This window comes from Protopterus annectens, chromosome 13.part0 (assembly GCF_019279795.1).
Source record: "Protopterus annectens isolate FY-2018-M chromosome 13.part0, PAN1.0, whole genome shotgun sequence".
NCBI lineage: Eukaryota > Metazoa > Chordata > Ceratodontiformes > Protopteridae > Protopterus > Protopterus annectens.
In genome coordinates this window covers 1,001,801,906-1,001,820,893 of record NC_056747.1, presented here as the reverse complement: position 1 = coordinate 1,001,820,893, position 18,988 = coordinate 1,001,801,906, and the positions used below count along the sequence as shown (strand labels likewise).

At 37.3% G+C, this 18,988-nt stretch overlaps 1 protein-coding gene across 2 annotated transcripts in view; it reads right to left on the bottom strand.

Moving 5' to 3' along the window:
* LOC122788074 (keratin, type I cytoskeletal 15-like) overlaps nt 1-18,988 on the bottom strand; it is a 170,202-nt gene that overhangs the window by 62,997 nt on the left and 88,217 nt on the right. For both annotated transcript variants that reach the window (XM_044054998.1, XM_044054997.1), the window contains exons 3-4: nt 13,496-13,652; nt 1,259-1,420 (exon numbers count right to left, since the gene is read on the bottom strand). In XM_044054998.1, coding sequence (XP_043910933.1) covers nt 1,259-1,420; nt 13,496-13,652 — 319 coding nt within the window. The remainder of the gene's footprint in view (nt 1-1,258; nt 1,421-13,495; nt 13,653-18,988) is intronic.

Here is an 18,988-nt window from a genome sequence, read left to right as displayed (position 1 = left end):
ATAAAATTTGCTGAAACTACTTTGGCTATACTGGAGACTTCATCTTTCTCCACTGCTGTGTGACTTTGGAGGTGATATATACAGGCTTGCCATCTTCTTTGGTGGCTTCCAGTGAAATGCACCACTACCTATTTACAATGAAGTGCAACACACAAACTCATTCATCATCCAGAAAAATGCCCTGCACTACAAAACTTATTACTGCCCTATTGTCCAGCAAGGAACCTTCTAGTAAGAAATTCTTATTACTTACAAATTAGTCAAATGATGTTGCAGGAGACTCACTGTACTTCCAATATGTTGCTAAACTCTGGAATAGTATCCCCATACAAAAAAAAATCTCCAACAAACTGAGTAGTTTAAACCACTGCTTAAGCAACATCTTAACCAATCCTGATCCCAATGCTCATTACAAGGTTAAGACTTTGTGTTCACCATTTGAAACTTTCCAAAGACTCTCCTGAACAGAATACTTTCAACCTCTCACTGAAATGACAAAATCATTTTTATACATAACTGCTCGTGTACAATCCAGTAAATTGCATGTGGGCTTTTCTTTAGTTACTTCACCTCTGTAAAATCTTAGAATGTAAAAATGTAGCTACTGTTCGTGTATAAATGTAAATAGAAATGTAACTACTCTGTGTTTAACTGGAACTTAGTATAATGCAATGTAAGCAAATGGAGCTTTTCTTCTCAAATTTTTTTTTTTTATTTCAAATGGAGCTTCTCTCCCTGGACCTCTGCTGAAAATGAGTATTACCCTTTTGGACTTACCCAGTAAACAAAGACAAATAAATAAATAAAATACAAAAATAAATGCTTGCAGTAAGTGACTCATATAGCCAAGTGATTCACTGTAAATTAGTCTCAGTGCTCTTATGAGAAAAAAAAAAAAACAATCAGAAAGAAATTGTCAGCATTACAATTATATCATTTTGGCACTCCTAGAATAAAACTGCCCATATCCTGGCAGAGCCTGCTGCTTTATTCTGTATTCTAAGCAACATACTAATTACATTCTAATTTGTAAATTACTTTTGCTACCTTGCCTGTTGTCTTTGTACTTGATGCATTTGCTTTCGATTGACCGTACAACCCAAATCACTTGGATATTTCAGTTTACAGGATTAATAAATAAATACTAGAGAAATAAGATAAACAAGTTGGACCTTAAATAAGTAGACTATAAAGATATTTTCAAGTCTTAGTAGATTTATGTAAATTGTGAAATCATTGATGTTTGGTGTTATTATACCCTTTCATTAAACGATTTCTCAGCTTCCTGTCGGATTTGCTCGGCCATTGCTTCGTACTGTTTTCTGCATGAATTCATTTCTTCCACGAGATTAGTACTGGGGGCAGCATCAAGTTCTACATTAACTTGACCAGTGATCTCACTGCTGGCAGTCCTCATGTCCTAGGAACAGAAACATACATGAAAATCATTAAACACTTTTGTTTGTTGATTTCAAACTCACAACAGCAAATATTTCAGAGAAATAATCCTTGGCAACTGAAAAACTACCCCGGTTCAATGCAGATACCTGTAACGGTAAATATTCCCTTATTCCGTAAACAATGCTTGGATTGCCCTTAAAGTGACTTACCATATTTCATAAGCATCTAAAATAGTGATAACTGAAATCTAATTAATCAGAACGATTTAATAACACAATAAGAAAACAGAAACTTATTTTCACTTTTCTCCTAAGCAGGCATTTGAGCTGTTCATTTTATTTATTGTTTATTGATATACAGTCTTATTTTGCATTAAATTATCACAGATACAAACATGTCCTAAATGCAAGAGTTTACAGATCTGCAGTTATAAGGCCTTTGTATAACTCTTTACTAATATTAATCTATAAGTAAGAAAATAGTTTTAAGTGTTTTGGAACACTAGCTTTTAATGAATTGTGAATTAGAGAGAGGTCAAATGAGTAACATTTCTTTGAGATGTTTTAAAATAAAAAAAAAAAAACACCACAACAGTTCTGTTTTTAAATGAAAAATGGCAGCAGAACTGGTAAGTCAAAATAGTAAGCAAATAAAATAGCATTGTGGTTCCAACTAGTTTGCCTTAAATGATGTTGGGCGTCCCTCTCTACTTTTTACTTTAAGAAATCTGGACAAAGCCAATAATAATGGGGTACAAGGGCTAAAACCAGGGACAGATTTTAAGTATTGCTCTTACAAACTTAGAAAGTTGATAGAATAACAAGTTTTGCATTAGCATGGATTTTCTGAAGGATATGACATATGAAACTCAAATGCCTGTCATTATTTAGGGAATTCAATCCTCAATGATTTACCAGAAAACCAAAATATTTATGAGGAATGATTAAAAATATGAGGCAAAAATCTGGACATTCTGTGAAAAAAATATATATTTATTTATTTATTTCAAATTTGTTGACTGGGTGGGTGGGCTGGTCAGATGACTCTTTTCAGTGATGACCTGGATAGAGTATTGTAAGGAATAAAATAAAAGCAATTTGTATATCAACTTAAGAGCACACAGGAATATTATCATGCTACAAAATACCATAAACATGAAAGAAAATATATATAACAGATAGGAAAACTTAAGCACAGGAAAAATCAGTTTAGTGAGATCAGTTATATACAATATTATTAAATTGTATCGGCATATAACATTATTAAACTACACGGATTAATAGCTAGGTTCTGTTTCTTAACCAGTATCATAAAAGCATGAGAATTTGGCTTCCTCAAATAGGTAGTATTCTAATGTTTTATTAAATGCTTCTGCTATTCCAGTGCACTTCACATCATCTGATAGATGGCTCCACAGTGCTTTAGGAAGGCTTTCTCACCTATGACTAGCTTGAATTTGAGACTTGACAGGGTATTAACATTCTCTTGGCTGTTCATAAGGATGTAGTTTTAGTCTCTCAGTGGTAATTTCCTTTTTAATTTCCTGTTTTAAGAAGTTTGAAAATTAGTGTTCCCAGAAAGCTTTACTGGGTATTGAGAACCAGTGAATCTCATGTATTATATCACAGTGGTAGTTTCTTTGGTCATCTAGGTGAGCAATTTTAGGACTTTTTAACTCTGTTGTCTGCAATTTATGACAGTTATTGATCGAGTGCTTGCTGAGTAGTGATACAGCTTGGGAAAGAGAATGCATTTGGCAATTGATTTATGAGTAGTTGGAGATAATAAGTGGAACATTTTGTAACATAGTGATAATTGCTAAGAAACCTAGATAGCAATTTTGTTTGTGTGATTACTGAGGTTGAGACGAGGGTCTGGTGTTAGCCCTAGGAATTTTTGCTGTTGTACACTGGGGATGGCATTACTTTTTGAGTTCAAGATAGTTGTGGTAGAGGTTGGAGCTTCCTTCCACTATAAATAAAGCATGGTATTAGTTTTGTCTGTATTAATTAATTAATAGTCTATTCTACTGAAGCCAAGTATAATTGTCTGATAATTTCGGTTGCATGTTAATCTAGAGTGATTAATGTGTTCTGTTAGTGTCCAGGAGAAGCATTCTATCTGTGTGCATACTTATACTGAGATGTGGAAAATCCATTGTTAGATCATTAATAAATAAAGAGAACAGGTGTGGTCCCAGCTCTGGGCCTTGGATAACACCTATATTAATTGTGGTAACATCTGAGAAGATATTGTTATAGTATAGTTTGGGATGTTCTGTCTTTAAGACAGTTTTCAAACAGAATATTATATTGTCACCAAAGTTTAATCTTTTGAGCTTGTTTAAAAGTAGCCTGTGGTTACCTGTTTGAAATGCCCTAGTTAAATCTACAAATATTCCTGCTGTAACAAGTCCTTCATTAATGCTGCTATATATATTATCTATAGCTGAATGTAAGGCAGGCAGGGTGCTTAAAGAGTTTCTTAATCCCTGATGTTGATCATAGAGAATTCTATATATTTTAATATGCTTAAAAAAGTTGTTTGCAAAGATGTTTTTCAAATATTTCTGCTATGGAATGAAAATTAGATATGGGTAAGTATTGTGTGAGTTGGAGGGCTGATTGACCCTTTGGTAGTGGAATGATAGTAGAATGCTTGCAGTCAAGTGGACGGATTCCTGTTGTGAGAGATAATTTGTATCTGGACAGCTGAGAGTTATGGTTTGGTGTGATGTAATGCTGTACTCTGCTAGCATCATGCTGAGTTATAGACTATTAACATTGTTATTGCAACTTTTATAGTAGCCCTTAAAAGGATATTAATTTCTATTATACAAGAAAGGAAAAATTAGTAGTTGAGGCAGGTCATACAGGTTTACTATTTTAAAAAACTGAAAACAGTGAAACCCAACTTCAGAAAACAAATTAAAAAATGTATCGCTGTATTATGCATTGGATCTCGAGACATAAAGTCATGGGCTAGTAGAAAAACAAATTTATTGTAAAATAGAAATACAGTTAAGCGCTTGCATCTACGCCAAATGTACTAATTCAATAATTAGAGTACTAATTGAATAATTACAAAAGTTTAAATAACAAACAAGCACCAATGGGAATTCAAATTCAATTAACATAATGAATATTAATAAATAGTAATAAATATTAATATATCCAACTTAAACTTGCACTCTAACCTATGTCTGTACAAGCACATGTTATCACACATATAAAACTGCTATATGTTTAAATCTAATGTATGACTAAAAAATACTTGATATGAAAACATATAAAGTATAAAACCTCGGTGTTCATCAAAATCTACTGCCAATCATTAGCGGACTGGAGTTCCGCTGTGGCTACCCCTAACTGGGAAAAGACAACAACAGCAACAACAACATAAAAACTTCTCTCATAAGAACCACACATATAAAACCAGCTCATTTTAGTGCACTTTGCTAAGTATATGACATACTGGGTATTACAGTTATATCGGGGCCCACACATTATTAAAGATTCCTGGGATTTTTTAAGTCGTTTGAAACCTGAAGTCTGGAAGGAGGGACTTATATTTTTAACTATAGATGTTGTGGACCTTTTCTCTTGCATCCCCAAAGAGGATGGTTTTGACAGTTCAGTAACAGTATCCAAAAGCACACTGGATTTGAATGGGAAAAAGTCAGTTTGTTAGGTGAATTTATGTCCATAGTTCTTGAATATAATTATATTTTTTGAAGGAGAATATTACAGGCAAAATAGGTGGGTAGCTATGGGAGCGGCATGTGCCCCGATATATGCAAACTAGTGCTCTTAGACTGGGAGCAAGAATATATTTTTAAGAACGTATATTCCAATAATATCAAATGTTATGTCAGGTTTTTGGATGACATATTTATTTTATGGGATGGTACAACTGAGGAGGTAGATTGCTTTGTGAAATATTTGAATGATTCAAGTACCTACCTCAAATTTACATACCATTGTAGTAAAGATGGAATCCCATATCTTGATACTTATATCTCCCATGCTATTAAAGGATTTAAGTCTAAGATTTATAGAAAGGATACATTTAGTAACTCATATTTGGAGTACACTAGTTGTCATCCAGCAAGTCAAAAAAGAAGTATATTGAATGGGTAGTGCATTAGGGCTGCCAGGATGACATCTGAATATGAGGAGATGTTGCATGAGATTGATTACATAGGCACTATGTTTAGGGATAGGGGTTACCCTAAAGCCCTTACTGATGATGTTACTAGACTAGAATGGGGCAACAAGTATAAACCCTTACTGGGTGTAGGTTTAGGCAAGGGTACCTCCCCTTCACAAAATGAATGTGATAATCAGTACAAGAGATCATGTATATTAGAATTCAATCCCTTTGCACAAGGAGTAAAAGACATTATAGCCAGGAACTGGAACATTCATAGATGTGATGATGAAGTGTATAATAAATTAGGTGACACTCCAATGTTTGTCTATAAGACAGGATACAATTTTAAAAAACAAATTTGAAAAAGGTACCCATATTATGGGACACAATAAGAAAGAAGGATCCACAAAAAAAATGTGGGAATTGTAACCAGTGTCACAGTATATTGGAAAATGAGATTTTAACCTTGGAGAACACAAATAGAACAGTGATCAGATTTAGGAAAGGTAACTGTAATACCCAGCATGTCATATACTTAGCAAAGTGCACCAGTTGCCCCAGTTTTTATGTAGGCAAAACTGATAGGTGCCTTAGGAATAGGATATATGACCATCTGTATGGCATTAGAAAGATGGATAGGAATAATGCATTATACAGACATTTGGAAGGGAACACGGACTGTCACAAATTCAAGTTTGGGATACTGGAGCAAATACAATTCTTCCTGAGGGGTAGAAATATAAAGGCAGTTCTAGGGGAGAAAGAAGTCAAATGGCAACTGTTATTAAATGCTATTACTCCCCCAGGACTAAATGACAGTATTCCCATTAAGCCAGTATTAGAAGCAAGATTATAAGAAATGCATAGGATGTTAGGTTCACATTGTAGGTTTATTAGTGATTAAATATTGTGTTCAGCACTTACACAAAATGAGCTGGTTTTATATGTGTGGTTTTTATGAGAAAAGTTTTTATATCTTATATGTTTTTATATCACATATTTTTAGTCATACATTAGATTTTAACATATAGTAGTTTTATATTTGTGATAACGTGCTTGTGCAGACATATGTTAGATTGCAAGTGTAAGTTGGATACATTATTTATTACTATTTATTAATATTCATTATGTTAATTTAATTTGAATTCCCATTGGTGCTTGTTTGTTATTTAAATTATTGTAATTATTCAATTAGTGTTCTGATGAAGTCTATATTTGGTCGTAGATGAAAATGCTTAACTGTATTTTTATTTTACAATAAATTTGTTTTTCTACTAGCCTGTGACTTTATGCTTGGTCTCAAGATCCAATACATAGTACAGGTTTACTATTTTGGCATAAAAACTGGTTATATATGGTACTGGTTAACAAAATAAAACAATTACACTGTTTGGTATTATTTTATTTTATGGTATTATTTTTATATTACTTCATTTTCATTCATAGGTTAGTACTAGGCTAACTGCCCTTGTGAGCCATTGATAAGCCTAGCCAATTAACCCTTGTGAGACTCAAACCCTGTACCTTGTGTTTGCAAGGCAAACACCTTAACCATTAGGCCACCCTCCCAACCCCTTGGGCCACCCTCCCTCGTCATCACCATCATCATCCTCATCATCAACATTATCTTCAGTCTTCCTTTACTCGTTTTACATGGGGTTGGGGTGTTATGTCAGCTGTCATCACTTCTTTTTATTCAGTGTTAATATTTTGCTTTATTTGGAAATCATATCAAATTGCCCCACATTTTCCTCTTATTGAGCTCAACCGTCTTTGATTATTTATCCTTGTCTCTTCTTGCCTTCTTCCTGTCTTCACCAAATCTTCTTTATCAAATCTTCTGCTTTCCTCCACATGACCAGACCACCTCAATCTGTTCTCCATATCCTTTGGTTTTGGGGCTTTACATTTGTGAGTCTGCCTAGATTCAGCTCTGATGCCCTCACTTCTACACCACTCCTACAGAGTGCAGCTGACGACACAGGAACTTCATCTTCATCACTTCAAGCTTTCTCAGCTGTAATGCCTTTATTGTGCAGGTGTCTGTGCTCTACAGAACCTGTGGTCACACCACTGCTTCTTGCACCTGACATTTCAGCTTCTTTGGTATTCTTCTATCATACTTTGAGATTTTGTGCGACTTCCCTACAGAACCTCTGATTCTCTACAGAAGCCCTGGTCATATCACTGATTTCTCCACCTGACATTTCAGATTCTTTGATACTGACACTGACACTCTGTGCCAGATGCCTGCAGTACCTCTGATTCTGGCTTAGACTACCTCATTCAGACTTCCTTTCTGTTCTGCTAAACTTCCAAAATAGTTAAAGCTGTTAACATTTCCCAGCTTTTTCTGATTTCTTCCATTTGCTGCCATGACCACTGTCTTGCCTGTACTCAGTTTCATCTCATGCTTCAGTTTTGTATTCCAGTCTGACATCATTTTCATTAGCCTTCCTTTTTTAATATTTTGAAGCATATCACTGCTAAAATGCTGTCCTTGTCATCAGTAATTGTGTAAGACAGTAATTTGTATGCTTCACCAGAATTGTATTTGACATTAACCTGTGTTAATGATTAATCATTTCCTGCAATGTGCTTTCTTTCTAGCCATGCATTTGAACTGTCTAATGCAAAACTATAATATCAGTTCATTGGAAAGCACCTCTGACTTTTTTGGGATAATAAGGAACTCGAGAAAAGGATAACAGGAGTTAGGGGGTTTACAGCAAATGTACACTACTGTTTTGGATTGTGAACACCACCTGCCACAACCAAATAAGCTACAGACTGTCAGCTCTACAACAGGTTTATAATCATTGATTCCACTAGATTTCAACTACCTCAGTCTGAGACCAGTGCCTTCTAGTGCCAACTTACCAACAGAACTTGAGTCTTAACCAAGCTGTTTTTCATACACATGCATGCTCATAATATATCCCATGGGTGGGACTACTGATAGGTTTACAGTGACAGTTCTCTTTACTTGTATTCATGGTACACTGTCCCCAGTCAGAAGTATAACCTCATTTAAGATCTCAGTTGCTGATCACTGTTTTAATGAACCACACAGCATTATGTTATGATGGCCATTATCCAAATAGTGTTTTTCCTTACAAGAATGGAGAGCTGTAGTCACATTGATGTTATAAGGATATATTTCACTTAGAAAAATGACATCAGTCACAGTTCTTGTTAAATGAACACATAGAAACTTGTCTTAGGTTCATAGATTCATATGTTCTTATGAGGAGACCATTGGGAAGCTCAGCCATGTTGCCTGGTACTGGTTCAGACTAACTCCCATTAAGTAGATTTTCTTCACATATTCCAAGTGAATATTTGCAATCAACCATACAGTCATCTGCAATGGTTTCAAGTGTTGAGGTACTCCTTATTTCTAAAAGAGCTGGTTTTGCATATAAAATGGTAATGGAGCTTCACAAGGAATCATATGAACAGGCAGTTTACCAAAAACCTTGCATGATTGATGGTTACATTTTCAGTATGTAAATGTGGTCCAGCAAGTCCAAAATCTAAACATTTTGGTGTAGTTTCTTCAGTCATTTAGGATTCCCAAAGTCTAAATAATAATGCCAGACAAAGAGAAATAAAAATAACAGCATTGTCTCTGATGCGGAAGTTAGAGATGATTCTAGCACATTGGGAATCTCGCCTTTATTTTGAAAAAAAAGCTGCAGAATGGTGAAACAGTAATGCTCCATAAAGATGTAATACTTAATGTACAGGAAGTTCTGAGTATACGTTCATAAACAGTTTCCTATTATTAAAGTCATACATAACTCACACCAAATACCTAGACTTATATATGCTGAGGCTCTTTAAAGCAACCTAGCTAAACTGCAATGGCCTTTTAAATGTAACTTAAGAAAGAAGTGCCCTCAGCAAACTACACAGGCTCAGAAACATACAGCCCAGAAAGCAGCCACCCATACCATTCAACCACTTAGCTCAAGAAATATGGGCAAACCCTTAAATGATAGGGGGACAAAGGCCCAAAAATAAGGACAATTTTTAAATATTGCTCTTTTAAACTTAGAAGGTTGCTAGAATAACAGGTCATGCATTAGCATTCATTTTCTGAAGGATATAAGTCTGAAACTGAAATGTATGCTGTTATTTAGTAACATTTAGTTACTTCAGTTTTTGGTGGTTTGCCAGAAAACCATACATTTTATGATAAACAGGCCAAAAATATGAGGCACAAATCTGGACATTCTGCAAAAATCTGGATAGTTGAGAAGTATGCACCCACCATAAAAAACACATCAAAGAGTCACACTGATTCAGTTTAAAAGCCCATAAAGCAAACCTCCACCCTGTCCAATATCCTAGTCATAGAGGTGACACCATATTGAGACATTCTGATGCAACACTCACCAGGCTGTACATGGTCACAGTCAGTTGCATCTCAGGTGTGAGGACTGGCCTTGCACCATAAGTATGCATATGTCATTGTACATGGGGGTATACATGATTTGAGGTGTACCTCCCTGGACTATATGAAGAGAGACATGATGAAGCTCTCGGAATATGTGTGTGACACAGGTATGAACCGAGCTATGAGAAGTATTCTACCATTAGGATGGCACAGTGGTGCAGTAGTAGCATTATCACCTCAGAGCAAGAGGTTCACTGGTTTGAATCTCGGCTGGGGTGCCTTCTGTGTGGAGTCTGCATGTCCTCCCTGTGTTTGTGTGGGTTTCCTCCAGGTACTCTGGTTTCCTTCCATGTTACAAAGACATGCATCTGTAACACTTCTCTCGAGGCCTCCCCTGAAAATTAGCTTCATTCCAAGTCGGACTTTTCCGGTAAACAAATAATTATGAAGAATGATACCATAAAATGAACAAAAAAATTGACTTCAAGAATTAGCTCAGCTTTTGGTGTCATTCAAAGAAGTACAATATATATCAGCCTGGGAAGACAAGGTAGGCATTCTTAAGTACTTTGCTAGAGATGGCCATCACATCTCCCCCAGGTTTCTGTAAATTGGGCAAAACATTGTCCAACCCCATAGTGCCTTTTACAGGTAATACCAGTCTTCTAAAGCTTCCAACATAACTAAACAAAATCAGGCAGCATTAATGTATTGGTTCTCAATGCCATGAGCTTAAAATAAAAACTCCACATCTATGTATAGTCACAGAGACCTGGTTAAAGATCAGTGTAGGGTTTCAATGCCTATAACTTGTATGGGCCTACTGCAGTACATACATGCACTAAAAGAGGAGATATCTGTATATTCTTAAAAAAAAACTCACCTTCAGACTTGTTAGACAAGATAATGACTTGAAAGTCCTCACCATCCAACTTACTAAGAACAAAACCCATATCACATCATAGCTAACAGCAGGACCCTCTCTATGTCCCTTGCATACCTCCTACCTAACCAGTATGGAATCCCAATGTATTAAGCCAAATATTATTCTCCTAGGAGACTTCAGCTATCCCTCTATATACTGGGAGATTTATAATTCCTTAAAGATATATGCCCAGGGATCCTTGACTTCATAAATACAAACTCTCTGGACAAGTTAGTCTGCACCCCAACCAGGGATAATAAAATCCTGGACTTGGTCCTTGAAGATCTTGGACAGTTCTGCTCCCCACCAATTACAACCTCCTCCCTGGTCATATTGGACTACAAGTCAGTCATATTCACAATAAGACTGAAGATTGAAGAATCCAGAAATACCTCAGTATTTAGAGAATATGCAAAGGGTAATTACTAAAATAGATGACCTGTCCAAATTTAAATGCCTCTGTACCTCGGTAACCTCACTGCTTATGCAGGATCATTTATTGCCAGATTGTATGCACATGTAAATAGTCACATAGACATATCTGTTTCCTCAGAAATTAATACAAAGTAAAATTTAAATGCAAACCCTATGATGAAATCCTAATGTAAACAGGCTGTATAATGAAAAAAATAATAGTTTAATGAAAAATAACTCTAACTCTCAAGAATTCAAAAACGTTCTTGCTAAACTAAACAAGGAAATCCAGATCCCAATCAAATCGACCAAAGCCAGATATGAGGTGAACATAGCCACCCAGCTGAAACAAAACTACAAAGTGTTCATTAACTGTGTTAAAAATCTCAGAAACTATGTCCAGCACTGCAAATAGCTAACTGTCAATTATATCATATACTTGGACCTTGAGGACATAGCCAATCTTCTGGCCAACAAAATCACCTCTAACTTCACCTCCCTCCTCCCTCAGATATTTTCAGATCAAATGCCTGTATTTACTCCTCCTTCTTAAATCTCCCAAGAACAAGTTCCCATGGTACCATCTAAGGCCAAGAACACTATGACTATGGGGCCAGATAACATAACAAGGTGCTTGCAACATGACTTGTCAGACCACTTACAGAGACTATCCAATATTAACTTTAAAACAGGATGAACAGACAACAGCAACAGTCACTCTCATGCATAATAATAAGAGCTTCAATGAACTTGGGTAATTATAGAACCATGAAACTGAACAATTTTATCTATAAGGCTATGGAAAGGATCTTTATGAGACTAGTAAACTGGGAAAAAGGTAATCTATAGAATCTTAATCTAACTCAGGTCAGATTCATCAAGGGCAGGTCCTACCTACTTAACCTAGCGGATTTCTTTGAAAAAATCACTGAAGCAATGGATAAGGGCAAACCAGTACTCACTGCGTATTTGGACTTTGCAATGGTGTTCAACATCATCCCATACTCAGGCATTGTAGATAAATTATTTCCTGCTATATGTTAACCCATATATAACTCATTGGATAGCAAACTGGCTCATAAATAGAACCCAGGAAGTAAGTGTGGATGGCCTTCCTTCTCCTTAAGATGTATCGCTAGTAATGTGCCCAGGGTACAGTCCTTTGGTCATTTCTCTTTGGCATTTATTTCTCAGAGGTCAAAGTTGAGGTTAAAGGTTTGTGGTTGACCAAGTATGCAGATGACTGCAAACTCCACACCCCTCTTACTTATATACTAATTCAACACAACAGTGGGGATAAGTAGACATTCCTACTATAGTCCATGTCAATTTTATCTGAAAGACTGATCATTTTGTGCTTAGTTAACTTACTTACAAAAAAAAAAAATTAAGGTAGACAAAACTAACTGATAAAAGATGCCCAGTAAACTGAATACCTATGTAAACCAAACAACAATCCTGCTATGACCAAACTATGCTTCTAAACATAAAATAGAAATTCAATAAAAAGACTTCCTTGAAATCACACATACATACACATACATGTTGTAATGATACTTTCCGTAATCTGCAGAATACTGTGTGGATTAAGTAATTATGTGGAAATTACTTTACTGCTGTCTTTAGTTTTATTGAGATTTATGTAGCAGCAGATGAGGTTTTCCAAACATTTTGGCAGGGGAACTTTTCATTGCATATGAAGTCTTGTAACAGATTTTCATACTTCACTTATATAAGACAAAATCTCATACTATGAGTAACACAGTATGTTAAACACCCATTAGATCCATAGACACGTTAGACCAGGCTGTTTCAGAGCTGAGTGATAACAAAAAACATCTAAAATATGTATAATAACTACACAGGGAAAACATTAGCCCAGAAAAGAAAAAATGAGTGAAGTATTGTTAGGATACTGACTGATTTCAAGTTAACCAAGTCTAGAATGTGTTGAAACAAAAGTTCATCTCATAAAATCAGTCATTCCTCCTAATAGTACTAAATTATTGGAGCAATCGTGTAGTAAAAATATTAGTATCCATATTAAAAATGTTAAGATTTGGATATCAGAATGCCAGTTTTAAAATGCTTATGCCTCATTTTATCTTAAACAATACTACAAGCTCCACCTTAAACAAAGGTGCCCCAAGGATAAGGGACGAAGGATGAAGAAAGGAGATGGGTGCGATGATTCTGCTCACCTCATCATGGCTCTTCTTCATGTAATCCAACTCTTCCATGCGACCTTCAATCTGCATCTCCAGGTCTGACCTGTTAAATATCAGCTCATCCAAGACACGTTGAAGTCCAAGAATATCAGCTTCAACTCCTTTGCGCAAAGCTAATTCATTTTCGTACCTGTGGATCGAGAAAGATATGTTAATGATATTAAGTGCAATTTTTTTAATCCAACTGCATACTTTACAACATTGAAGAAAATACTTAAATAATTCTGTGATGCAGTTACTTTATTTCTTTTCTTGCTCCAAACATTTTTGTCTTTTTCATCTCAAGTAGACTACACTACTAGTGCTACTACATGCATACACACACACACACACACACACACACACACACACACACACACACACACACACACACACACACACACACCAAAATGTATGTACACATACATACATACATTTATATACGGTTGCAGTAAATTATTACATTCTTTCAAATTTACATTTTGTTTGAAGAATTTACTGCATTCTGTATTGATCAAACCCCTGACTGTTCATCAAAGCAGATTTCAGCTGTAGGAACACTGACTATTCCTTTGGTGTATGATGTGCTTGTTATTACATTAAGTGGGTTTTGAAATGCTGAAACTTTTGGATATTCCAAAAATGTCAGTATTAGGGATAGAAGTGAGTGGCTGTATTGTGGCAGATTATGATCAGAATAAAGGTAAGGAGAGAAACAGCGACATGTGCTTGTGTGTGTGAGTGAAGGAACCAGTTGGGGTAGCACAGTGGTGCAGCGGATAGCATTGTCACCTCACAGCAAGAGGTTTCCCAGTTCAATTCTTGGCTGGGGTGCTTTCTGTGTGGAGTCTGCATATCCCCTCTGTGTTTGCATGGGTTTCCTCCAGGTGCTCTGGTTTTCTCCCATATTCCAAAGACATGTGGTAGGTTGATTGGACACTCTAAACTGGCCACACATGTGAGTGTCTGGTGTGGAAGAACAGCCATGGCAGGGCTAGTCACCAAGTGGTATAAAAAATGTCTCTAGATGATTGTTACTCTTGAATTGACACCCCAACCCCATGTGGAAAAAGGGGTTGTGCATGGATGTGAGTGTTTCCAGGTTACTCAGACTATGGAATAGGGATGGTGATAATTTTAGCATTTTGTATACATGTTGGTGAATGTGAAATGTATTTATGTGAGTGCCTTGTGTAGTGGTACTGTTAGGGAAAGTGTTTTTGTTAAGGTAATGTATAGAGTTGTGGTTAATGACAGCAGCAGGGTTAGGGTTAGTGCTGCTACACGTGAGTAAGGTGGTACAGGGGCAGATGAAGATCCCCTGTCCATCCTTACTCATGAGTGCTAACCCTAACCCTTCTGATGCTAACCACAGCCCTGCACATTACCTTACTAAAACTCCTTTCCCCTAACAGTAGTACTGTTTCAGGTATGTCTTTTGATTCTGTTATGTTTTACATGATGGTGCAGCTGTTAATGTTATCATTTCACAGCAAGAAATTGTCCGGTTCGATTTTCGTCTGTGGTGCCTTCTGTGTGGAGTCTGCATATCCTCCCTGCATTTCTGTGGGTTTCCTCTGGGTATTCAGTTTCCTCCCACATTCCAAAGAGATGTGTCTGGAGCATTTCTCCCCAGTCCTCCGCTGAAAATAGGCTCTGTCACAGTTGGACTTTCCCTGTCAACTAATGTTAAATTAATAAATAAATTACAAAGGGAGAAAACATTTTTAAACATGATTACAGAAGAAAAGTGTTTGCTTTGCTTATGCAATTGCTTTTTTTTTTTCCTTGACCATTTTGTTTCCTGATTTTTTTTATTTTTAACATGCCGAAATTAATGTTATGTGCATCATTGTTCCTGCCCAGCAATGTTTCACAGTATAATGATTATAATAATAATAATATATATAAATATATATATATATATATATATATATATATATATATATGTATACATATATATATATATATATATATATGTGTGTGTGTGTACAGCTATTTACACACACACATGCACAAATAAATATGTGTGTGTGTGTGTGTGTGTGTGTGTGTGTGTGTGTGTGTGTGTGTGTGAGTGTGTGTGTATATATGGGTCTACTTCTTTTGACCTAACTTTCATTTGCCTGACACTCATTTGCCTGACCCCATTTGACTGAAATTTCATTTGTCTGACACTTCATTTGCCTGATACTTCAAGTATTATTAGCAAGAAAATGGAATATGCCCCCTTCCCCACTGCAGTGTGACCCTGGAGTTAGAATATATAGTTGGGGGGGTGGGGGGCACAGCCCCCCACAACGGGGGGGGGTGTGGGGCGAAGCCCCCTACTTCATTTCATATAATATTGTTAACTTTTGATGTAATATTGCTTAGTAACAGAAAAGTAAGTTTCTAGCCAAAAAGGTAACCTGGCTTTTGTCACCCTAGAAAACTATTTTCCTGTGCGCCTATCAAGCAGAACCACAGAAGTGATCCCCGGGGTGAATTTTCTATTACCCATCCAATCATCAAGATTTTTCTTGAAGAGTGTTAATGAGGAGCTCTGTTTGACATAGATAGGTAGTTTGTTCCAGAGTATGGGAAGTCTCTGGGACAGGAATCTATCCCTCCAGCATGTTCTGTTTATTGTGGTGGCAAGGTTTAGGTCCCTAGAGCGTGTAGTTCAGAGGGATTGGGATTTCTTTAAGTGGAGCATGTCCAACAGCTCTGGGTTTGACATAGCTTTGTATGTTAGGCAGAGATCGCCACTGAGTAGGCGATATGTGATGGAGTAAAGCTGGAGTTTTTTGAGACGGTCTTCGTAAGGCATCTGTTTGAGGCCAGTAATCCTCTTTGTGAGGTATTTTTGTGACCTTTCCAGTTGTTGTAGATGTCTTGTGAGGTACATACCAAAAGGGGCATTGTACTCTATAATGGGTCTAATGAGTGATGAGTAGAGGGGAACAATGACATCTTTTTTTCTGGATGAGAAACCTTTTGTGATGAGGTGTGCCACGTAGAAGGATTTCCTGACCACTGTGGTGATGTGATTATCAAAGGAGAGACTACTGTCCACCTGTGTCCCAAGGTCTCTTATCAACCTTTCGGTGTTAAGTAGACTACTGTCTATGTGGTAGTTCATGGGTACAGAAGTTTTACCAAAGGGGATGACAATGCACTTTTTGGCATTGAGCTTGAGGCCATGTCTTTGACACTAGCCATCTGTCTCAGTGAGGCCCTTTTGTAGGATGTCCACATCATTAGGAGTTTCGATTATGGCTCCTAGTTTGCAGTCATCTGTGAATTTAGTTAGCCAAAGACCTTCTGTGTTACTCTGTACTTCAGAGAAGTAGATACCAAACAGGAGGGGACCCAGGACTGAACCCTGTGGTACTCCATTTGTCACTGGTCTGAAGTCTGATTTGGAGTCTGCTACTTTCACAGTGTGGGTTCTGTCAGTAAGCCAGTTGGCAACTCATCTTGTGACATAGGGATTTATGCCTAGTTTAGTGAGTTTATCTATAATTCTATAGTGGGGGATGGTGTTGAATGCCTTGGCGAGATCTAGATAGGCTGTGTGAACCACCTTACCCTCATCTATGGCTTTGGTGACTACTTCAAAGAAGTCTATCAGGTTTAGGAGACATGATCTGCCTTTTACAAACCCAAACTGTGTGGGGTCCACAGTTTGGAGATCTCCAATGTCTTTGTTTATGAGTTCCATGATGATACGTTCCATGACCTTGCAGACGAGGCTCATCAGGCTAATGGGAAGGTAGTTCCCGGGGTCTGCTGTGGCCCCCCCTTTGTGGAGTGGGATAACTGTAGCAGTGCTCCATTCAATGTGCACAAAGCCTGAGGTGAGGCTATGATTGAACATGGTACTTAGGTGGGGTGCCAGTTCATTCTGTAGTTCATGTAGAAGGCAGCCTAGGATGTTGTCAGGTCCCATGGATGCTGTGTTCTTGGCTTTGGAGAGTGAGGTTTTTACCTGTGCAGCCGTGATTACAGGAACTTTGCATTCCTCCAGTATAAAGATGGGCCCCTTAGGGGGTGAGAGGGGGGGTAAAGTTAGCACTGAACCTATCTGCCAGGATGTTGGCAATATCAGTTGGTTCTGTATATTTAGTGTCAATGTGCTGTAACTCAGAGCAGATGTGAGTGTTGCCACTGAGATTTTTGACATAGCTATAGAATGCTTTGTGGTTGTCTTTAGAATCAGTAGCAATTTTGTTTTCATAACTAGCTTTAGAGGATTTTATGAGGGATCTCAGCTTCTTACTGAGGCTGACAAGGGAGTTCCTCCAATCGTGGGATTTTACTCTTTTTTGAAACAGTTTCTTTCTTCTGTTGTAGAGTTTGTTTATGGCAGAAGACCACCAGATTGGCTTCCTTTTTTTGGAGGATAGCATCTTGATTCTGTTAGGGATAACACGATCCATGCACTCGTGTAAGTGCTTATAAAGTGCATTTGTGTAGGATTCAGCAATCGTACCTCTATTGTCCATCTGCATGGGTGTCGTGAAGTTTACCACTTCTGTCTTAAGAAGCGTGAAGTTGGCTTTGGAGAAATTTTTTACGGTTGTTTTCCTAATGGGTGGTGGGACCGGGATGTGGATGTCTAGGGTGATTAGCTTGTGGTCGGATCTGACCAACGAGGAGCTGACCTCTGGTGTGGAACACTGGTCACCCATGTTGGTGATGACCAGGTCTAGGATATTGCTGCCCCTGGTGGGGATGTGGATAAGTTGATCAAAGGCGTTGGAATTGATGATTTCCAGAAAACGTTAAGCAAAAGAGTTGGTACCTGAGTAGTTTTCCCAGTTAATGGTAGGGTAGTTGAAATCACCCATTATTAGAGTGTTGGGTTGTACCTTAATATTTTCCAATGTATCAAGAAAAGAGAAATGGGAATCCTGGGGCATGGTGGGGGGTCTGGGGCAAGCTACAATCTGGATTGCGGTCTTGTCCAGAGTTAGTTGAACTTGGATAATCTCGGATGCATTATGCTGAGCAACTAACTTGGAGGTGTGGCTATCCTTAATGAATATGGACATGCCTCCACCTTTAGTGTTTCAGTCCTGGTTTGGTGGCCGAAAGGTGTGGTATGAATTATAGCCTGGTAATGCAGGGGTACTCTCTGGAGCTTTGAACCAGGTCTCTGTCACTGCACAGATGTCAATGTTCTCCATTTTAAGGAGTGCCTCGAGTGAGTGCATTTTGAGGTTTAGACTTCTAGCATTGAGTAGGGGCAGTTTTAGGGTGAGGGCTTGCACCCATTACTAAGTTGGTACAGGGAGTTGGGGCACACCTGTCAATTGTACAGATGATTGCAGAATGTCCAGATTTTTGCCATATATTTTTGTCCATTTTTCATAATATTGTGATTTTCTGCCAAATTAGTGGCAAACCATTAAAGTTTTAGACTTCATACCCTTCAGAAAGTTCATTCTAATGCAAAATCTGTTATTCTATCAACTTTCTAAGTTTGTAAGAGTAATATTT